The sequence below is a fragment of the Myotis lucifugus genome, unplaced genomic scaffold, assembly GCF_000147115.1.
Source record: "Myotis lucifugus unplaced genomic scaffold, Myoluc2.0 scaffold_732, whole genome shotgun sequence".
NCBI classification, from domain to species: domain Eukaryota; kingdom Metazoa; phylum Chordata; class Mammalia; order Chiroptera; family Vespertilionidae; genus Myotis; species Myotis lucifugus.
This window is the reverse complement of record NW_005871780.1, coordinates 51,925-60,844: the sequence shown is the minus strand read 5'-3', so window position 1 is coordinate 60,844 and position 8,920 is coordinate 51,925. Positions and strand designations below refer to the sequence as shown.

At 39.6% G+C, this 8,920-nt stretch overlaps 1 protein-coding gene across 1 annotated transcript; it reads left to right on the top strand.

Moving 5' to 3' along the window:
- The first annotated feature begins 26 nt into the window (after positions 1 to 26).
- On the top strand, positions 27 to 8,594 carry PDP1 (pyruvate dehyrogenase phosphatase catalytic subunit 1). The gene is made up of 2 exons (XM_006105891.3): positions 27 to 179; positions 4,345 to 8,594. Exons 1-2 carry the CDS (start codon positions 47 to 49, stop codon positions 6,000 to 6,002), a joined length of 1,791 nt encoding a protein of 596 aa, XP_006105953.1. The 5' UTR covers positions 27 to 46; the 3' UTR covers positions 6,003 to 8,594.
- The last annotated feature ends 326 nt before the right edge of the window (positions 8,595 to 8,920 follow it).

Genomic DNA, 8,920 nt, shown 5'->3' with positions numbered 1-8,920 from the left:
CCCCCCTCCCCCCGCGCTCCCGCCCTCCCCGCCGCCGCCTCCTCTAATGAGCATCTCTGCCTTGCTTCCAATGGGCCGCCGCTGCTGCCGCTGCTGCTCTCCGCGCGGGTTGTGGATGTTGTCGGCTCCGTGTTGTGATGACAGGAGAATGTGTGTGTGCCCCGGGCCCAGGCGGATTGGTAGGTATTCGCGGGGAGACCTGCGCTGGGTGGCCTGGCAGGATGGTGCCTGGTTCTGTGTGTGGACGGACGGCTGTAGGAGGGTCCGCTGTGGAGCTAAGGGGGTGAGAGAGAAAAGGGGACACAGGCTCCCGGGACCGGGGTTGCTCTGATGCCCGGGGGAGTGCAGGTCTCAGGCAGGGACAAAGGGAACTCATCAAACAAGTGCTGGCTCGGAGCTTGGCGTCTTCCTAAGGAAGCCGGAAGGTTTCTTCTTCATTCGTGTAACCAGAAGGAACGGGAGCTGCGAAATGGCCAGGCATTTTGAGAAAATGCTGAAAAGTCGCCGTCGTCGTTATGCAGGGTGTCCAGTGCCGTGGGATTACGTAAATTGAGGCTCTGACACATTGAATAACGGGTCTAGCTTCTTTCCCTCCTTTGACAACAACGCTTTGCCGAGCCGAAGAGCTCCGGAGTCGGTGCAGTGACGGCATATTCTAATTAATTTGTTCTGTGGGTTTATTGATGAAGCGGAATCATTTCTTTGGCACAGACTCCTCCGAGCACATCAGTAAGATGGGTCTCTTTCCAGTTTCGGGTTGCAGCGCATCTTTCCTTATTAGTCATTGGCAGAATCCACGTAGGACGAAGATGCTGCGTATAACACAACAGGGCTCGGTCTGGATGGAGGACAGGAACTTTTCAGTACAGACATGGTCAGGAATCATTTGAAAATTTGACACGGCTCCAGTTTCCCGACAACTGGAGCGTGTGTTGCTGTTCTTTGCCTATCGAGAGCTTTCTACTTCATTTATTTAGCTAGTTCTTCAACGAAAACGTTGTTTTCGTGGGCTTCTTGTTGTTGAGTCAACTAATACAGTATTTAGAAAGATGCTCAGTGTTTGCTCACTTAAGGTTTCTGAAAACATTTGAAAGTATTTTGACTTCTCAGGGTATCTGATCTGCTGGAGAGACTATCTCACTTGTACTGGTGATGGCAGGACACTAATTAATCACAGAGCACAGGTTTGCATGAATTTCATCTTTACTTAGAATGTGTCTTTTGAAGGCATGCTGGGAGTGGAGGGATTGAGATGCAATCTCAGTTCATATGCTAAACTGGATAAGTGAAAAATGCAGTTGATAAAATTCGCTCTGCTTTTTTGTTTTCAATCTCAAGAACCTTTGATCTGAAGGAAAAATGTAGTATATTATTTGGACATTTCAGTGCTTGCTGTTTGAATGTACTGTATTAGCCCAAGCATTTCCTGCATGACTCATTAGTTCTTGTGCCACAATATTTCATTCATTTTGCAATCAACTACAGAAGCATAAAGTTTTCCAAAACAAAGAAAGTGCAGGTTTCCTGGACTTATTTCCTTGATTAGACATACAGGGAGGGAGCAAAAGTAGGTTTACAGTTGTGAATATGTGAAAGAGTTTATTCTTGTATTATTATTTACTAATTATTGTATTTCCCATACAAACTATTATAGACCTACTTTTGCCCCACCCTGTATAATAAAAATCCTGTTATATATCTATCAAACCCCTTTTTCCAAACACACACACACTACTTTGATTTAAACTACATTTCATCAGAAACATACTATTTTCTTCTCTGTAGGATTAAGTTTTAAAGTAAGCACAAATACAAACATATAAAGTTATGGAGAAACTTTCTTTTCATTAAGATTGGCATCTGTTTACACTTTAAGTATATATATGTATATATATGTGTGTGTGTATATATATATATGTGTGTGTGTGTGTGTATATATATATACACACACATACACATTTTGATTTCAGAAAGGAAGGGAAGAGAGAAACATCAATATCAATAATGAGAGATAATCATTGATGGGCTGCCTCCTGCATGCCCCACCCTGGGGAGTCCATAACCCGGGCTTGTGCCCTGACTGGGAATCTAACCGTGATCTCCTGGTTCATAGGTCGACGCTCAACCTCTGAGCCATGTTTACATTTTTAAAACTAGAAAATCTTTATACAGAGCATGAAATTAATTTATGTGCTTTCTGAGTGCAAATAACAGATTTGGTTTATGTTTGGAAACCAGTGTCATGTGGCCCAACATTTGAGCATATCTCCTGGCTCAATCATGTATACTTAATTTGGATGACTTTGAGATATTCAGTTTGACGTACTATTATTTAAGTGGTTAGTCTTGATAGATTGCTCCTCTTCTGGAATTTCTATTTTTTATTACTGCATTTCAGAATGCTTTTTAATTATTGATCTTATTTTAAAAATTCTAATCATTACCTTTTATTGCTTAATCTTGCCTTCAATTTTATAAACAAACCCCTTCTTAAATAGTGCAGTTAAGGGAGAGATCAACCAAAGGACTTGTATGCATGCATATAAGCCTAACCAATGGACACAGACAACAGGGGGTGAGGACATGAGTGGGGGTGGGGGTGGGGGGCAATGGGACGATAAGAACACAAATGTAATACCTTAATAAAGAAAAAAAATAGTGCAATTAAAATAATGGTACTTTCTATCACTTGCAAAGGGGGTTGTGTACGACTGGCTGATGCCATGTTTATTACAGAAGCAAACAAAGATCAGCTATTCAGTGTTTGGTTTTCTCTGCTCCCCCACTTATCACTTTTTCTCTAATTACTCTTCAAAAGAAAGTACTCAAAAATAATGTAATATATAGCTAACACTCTGATATCTGTAAATTTTTTGTTCCTTGATCGGTTTAACTTTCAGAAGGAGTAGTTGATAAAAGATTCAGTTAATTTTATTTTCCTTATTTCTTTTTGTTTACTGTATTTATTTCCTTATAAAAGTATTTGTAAAGCCTATTTCTTTATAGGCCAAATGAATACTTTGAGGCAATACCTTAAGAATCTAGGGGAAATATTATCGAGGAAGAATAAAGATTTTTTTTCTTGCATAAGTTATCTGGGTTACTGGTGAACATTCATTAAATTTTCTAGATAAATGCCCAACAAAATCTTTCCAGTGTCATATACTGAGTGATATAATTTAGATTATAATTCTGTACCTTTTTTTAAATCTAAGCCTTAGACTATTTGGGTATTATTCTACTATTCTTTATTGCTTCCCAAAGACAAATATATACTTTTGTCTTTTAACATAAGAGAAAATATTTTTCTAGTGGTGAATTCTACTTGGGATCCGTAATTGATGAAAATAAAATTTCTATAGCTTTCCCTTATGGCTGATAAACAGAAGAAAGTGCTACCAACTATATTAAATTCCAGAACTGAGGCTGTTTATGTTACTAACAGTTTTGGAGCTACTAAAATACTTAAACTTTTTTTATGAAGGACAGAGTAAAATTAATGAATGAATGAAACCTGCATTTGATTTCAAAGCCCCACTTCAGCAAACAGTTATAAAGACATAGATTCCTAGAAGAGGCCTTAGGTAATCTCTGTTCCGATGTGTTCCATTACATCTTCGGAAAGGGAGGCCCAAAGAGGTGAGCCAGCTTTTACAGGATTAATTTGGCAAGTTGGTGGAAGACCTGTATCCCTAAACTCACCAGATTGGTGCAGTGGTCTAGAAAGCATCGTTTGCCAGACCACTCACTGGGGTGTAGGAAGGGAATATTGGCATTCCTCTTTATTCGCTATGTAAATTTTTTGTATATGTTATCACGAACATTATATTAATACAGTAGTATATATGTGTAACTTAAAAGTAGTGTATGAATACACTTATGTTGGGGATGCATCCTAACACTTTTTTGGTGATAGCCACGTATAATCAAATGCTGACAATTAACCACAGCTCTAGAAATAGGATGTTCATAAATGGGTAAGTCCCTGAGCAATATGGAAGATCCAAAGCCTCTTTTAAAGGTAGAGAGGGAGAAGGGTGATTGGCCGGATAGACTTCCACTGCATAATGTTATATAACACTCATCTCCTCAGCTCTCCCAAGCTAAAGCTATTATACATTGTGCACAGTTTGTGCTACACAAAGAAATACGATGAAAAGAGAAAAGTAAAGCCGGACGTTCAATCCTGGCTCCATAAATGATTGGGAGTTGTGCTCAGCAGAATATGCCCTTAGAAATAGTACATGATGTGGGTATAGAATACAGTGTCTCCTAGCAAAGATGGACTAAGTCATCTGAAGTATAACTTTTTCTTTGTGTGTACCTGTGTAATTTGTGTTGTAGGAATCCCCGTCAGAAGTTCCAGCCTGCCACTGTTCTCTGATGCCATGCCAGCACCAACTCAACTGTTTTTCCCTCTGATTCGTAACTGTGAACTGAGCAGAATCTATGGCACTGCGTGTTACTGCCACCACAGACACCTCTGCTGCTCATCTTCTTACATTCCTCAGAGCCACCTGAGGTATACACCCCACCCGGCGTATGCTACCTTTTGCAGGTCAAAGGAGAACTGGTGGCAGTACACCCAAGGAAGGAGATACGCTTCCACACCACAGAAATTTTACCTCACACCTCCACAAGTCAACAGCATCCTGAAAGCTAACGAGTACAGTTTCAAAGTGCCAGAATTTGATGGCAAAAATGTCAGTTCTGTCCTTGGCTTTGACAGCAATCAGCTACCTGCAAATGCACCCATTGAGGATCGGAGAAGTGCAGCAACCTGCTTGCAGACCAGAGGGATGCTTTTGGGGGTTTTTGATGGCCATGCAGGCTGTGCTTGTTCCCAAGCAGTCAGTGAAAGACTCTTTTATTACATTGCTGTCTCTCTGTTACCCCACGAGACTTTGCTAGAGATTGAAAATGCAGTGGAGAGTGGCCGGGCACTGCTACCCATTCTCCAATGGCACAAGCATCCCAACGATTACTTCAGTAAGGAGGCATCCAAATTGTACTTCAACAGCTTGAGGACTTACTGGCAAGAACTTATAGACCTCAACACTGGGGAGTCAGATGATATTGATGTTAAGGAAGCTTTAATTAATGCTTTCAAGAGACTTGATAATGACATCTCCTTGGAGGCCCAAGTTGGTGATCCCAATTCCTTCCTCAACTACCTGGTGCTTCGAGTGGCATTTTCTGGGGCTACTGCTTGTGTGGCCCATGTAGATGGTGTCAACCTTCATGTGGCCAATACTGGTGATAGCAGAGCCATGCTGGGTGTGCAGGAAGAGGACGGCTCTTGGTCAGCAGTCACTCTCTCTAATGACCACAATGCTCAGAATGAAAGTGAACTGGAGAGGCTAAAATTGGAACATCCAAAGAATGAGGCCAAGAGTGTGGTGAAACAGGATCGGCTACTTGGCTTGCTGATGCCCTTTAGGGCTTTTGGAGATGTAAAATTCAAATGGAGCATTGACCTTCAAAAGCGAGTGATAGAATCTGGCCCAGACCAGTTGAATGACAACGAATATACCAAGTTCATCCCTCCTAATTATTATACACCTCCTTATCTCACTGCTGAGCCAGAGGTAATCTACCACCGATTAAGGCCACAGGATAAGTTTCTGATACTGGCTACTGACGGGTTGTGGGAGACCATGCATAGGCAGGATGTGGTTAGGATTGTGGGCGAGTACCTAACTGGCATGCACCACCAACAGCCAATAGCTGTTGGTGGCTACAAGGTGACTCTGGGACAGATGCATGGCCTGTTAACAGAAAGGAGAGCCAAGATGTCCTCGGTATTTGAGGATCAGAATGCAGCAACCCACCTTATCCGCCATGCGGTGGGCAACAACGAGTTTGGGACTGTGGATCATGAGCGTCTCTCCAAAATGCTGAGTCTTCCTGAAGAGCTCGCTCGGATGTACAGAGATGACATTACAATCATTGTAGTTCAGTTCAATTCTCATGTGGTGGGAGCCTATCAAAACCAGGAATAGTGAGATCTTACCCTGGCAATTTTCAAATGAAATAGATGTAAAGGACAAATAGATTTTAAAAAGATACTAAAGTAATAAACATTTCTAGTGGGTCATTCTAAGCATTTACCCATTTGATCCTCTAGCTAGTCAAGAACTCCAACGGCCTTGGCAGTAGGGTGGCAGGATAATGCGAGTGTCGTTCTGCCTGGCTCAGACCTCACAGTTCCTGCACTTGAGACAAGTCAGTTTCTTATTGCAGATTTCTTGTGACATTGGCTTCTTGTATCGGTCAGAAAATTAGGATGACCTGCAAGTAGGATCTTGAGTAGGTCAAAAGCCAGGATCTTGCTGGGCGCATTTTCTTGGTAAAAGAAACCGCACTGTTCACATCTGCAGGCTCCTTTTGTCACTAAGAATATGGTGTACATGAGAACATTTATTTATTGCATGATTTCCTAGATACACAATCTATGCATTCGTATAAACTTACTTTATCCTGAGGTGGTTTCCAAATGCAGTATTTTAAGCCATAAATGACCGAGAACCAAGCAATCTGAAATTGTGTTTGTGATTATTTGGAATGCTTTTGAAATGGGAAAACAAACTAATCACTTCCCTACCTAATTACCTAATGTTATTGAAACATTCTATTTTGCCACACACTTGAAGACAACAAAGGTTTTTAGTTTTATCTACTCTTATATTGGTAAATAAAGAAAAAGATAATTGTTTTAGTTTGTATTAATGAAAAGCTTTACTTAGTTGGAAATAAAAGATCCAGGAAAAAAAGAAGAGACTAATATGTTCAACGGTTGTCACGTATAGCCAGCATGTCACTTACATCGTGTAATTCCCAGAGGCTTGGCATGCTGTGTCTGGGTGATAGAGCGCTGCTGGTAAATCACATTTCTAATTTCATAGTGATAAGGATTTTTATCACTTGGAATTTTAAGGATGACATAAAATAAGTTTAAATACCAATTTGGGGAGTAAGTTGAGACAGGAGGAAAGTTTTTGTCTTTCCCTACTTAGATATAGGTCAATTAAAATACTTGGTTTAAAAATTACTAAATGCTTTAAACATATTGTAGCTTATAAGTAGGAGTGTTGCGATATATAAATGAGAAATTTTAAAAGGTAATTATTTTGCATGCCTGATGCTTAATAGAAGAACACTTAGCATCAAGTGTTACCTGCAGCAGTCCTCGTACTTAAATCCAGTCCCTTCTAATGCTGTATCAAAGTAAATGAAAATAAACATTGCAAATTAGCTTCTGGGAGCTTATTTGATACACAGCAAATGGCAGTTTGTTCCTGTGTTTCCTGGTGACCTGTGTACAGCTGTACATACATTTTCTTTACTTATTCTAGCAACACTGTTAAGAGTGGCTATGACTATGTTTGGTATTCATATAGACTTTAATACAAAACATGATCAGCTTTCCCTTGTGTCATTAGTTGAGGGGTGTTTAGGAGTCCGTTCAGCTTTCTGTAAAATGTGAACTAGATGTTCAAGGACTCCGCGTGGACTGTGGACACTTGAGCAACGTAGATCTGACTGCAAAACTTGTTCCAGTCGAAAAATAGATTCAGGAAGATCGCAGCCCAGACACCATGTAGTGTTTGTTTTCTGAAGTCTTTTCCCCTTGTTTTTTGTTTGTAGTTTTTTTTTTTCCTTCATCAGCTTGGAACTTTTTTTCCAGGCAGCATTTTCGAAGAGGAAAAGGCTGTACTATATATTTATTTCTAACTGTTTTGACAGAGACTTTTTCTTTTAACGAAATATATGTAAACTGCAGTAGCAATTAAAACCCATTCTCAGTCGACTTTTTGAATTTCTCTTGAAGAGTTCCATATTCTTATATACTTTAAATAAAGTCGCATTTCTATATAGTATAGTGTATATAAATTTAGTTTACTGTGGTCATGATCAACATAGTAATTTTTTTTTTAAATCCTTACCCAAGGATATGTTGATTGATTTTAGAGAACGAGGAAGGGAGAGAGAAACATCGATCAGTTGCCTCCTGTACGTGCCCCAACCAGGGATCCAACCCGCAACCTAGGTATGTGCCCTGACTGGGAATCCAGCCCACAACCTTTCGGTGCTTGGGACAACGCTCCAACCAACTGAGCCACCTGGCCAGGCAACATAATAAAATTATTACACAAGAGTCTTGTCTGCAGTCCAAAAGCATAAAAGTGCAGAGTGGAATTCAGATGGTTGAAATGAAAATAATTGGATGTTAGAAATCTGAATGTACTATCATCTGAAAACAGTTGTGATTTTATTGTAATTGGTTGTCATGTGATGTTATATGTAGAGTATAGAAGATGTAACCTTACCTTGTATTTAGCCTTTCTTAAGCTTTTTTTTTATTATTTAAACTTTCTAACATGTATCGACTTCTGTATATTTAATCAATGGCTCATAATATTTATAATACACTCTCAACTAGTTAAATGGAATAGTGATATGGTACACAGTATTTGGTAGAAAAACTGTCTTATAAAAGATGTATCTTGTGAAAACATAAGAAAAATATGTAATATAGAGAATGGCTAAAGAAATGCCCACAGTGAATTAAAGTTTCATATCTGCTTTCTGAATTGCCTCTGTTGGTTTTTTGTTTTTAATTTATTGGGATAACCTTGGTTAATAACATATATAATTTCCAGGTGTACAAGAGTATCATTTGACATCTGTGTACTATATTGCATGCTCACCATCGGAAGTCTAATTTCCTTCTGTTACCATATATTTGACCTCATTTAACCAGTTTGCCCTCATCCCACCTCCATTCCCCTCTGGTAACCATTTTTTGTCTGTGTTGGTTTTTAATAATAGTAAGATTCATTAGATTCTTTCTAAGGTAGTACATTATACTTAACTTTAGGATCTAGTTACATAAACAGTACTTTTTAAAAACTGAGTT

Coding starts and splice junctions, on each gene's coding strand:
- PDP1 (XM_006105891.3), top strand. CDS start 47: ATGAGCATCTCTGCCTTGCTTCCAATGGGCCGCCGCTGCTGCCGCTGC. Junction 180..4,344: donor CCCCGGGCCCAGGCGGATTG/GTAGGTATTCGC, acceptor TTTGTGTTGTAG/GAATCCCCGTCAGAAGTTCC.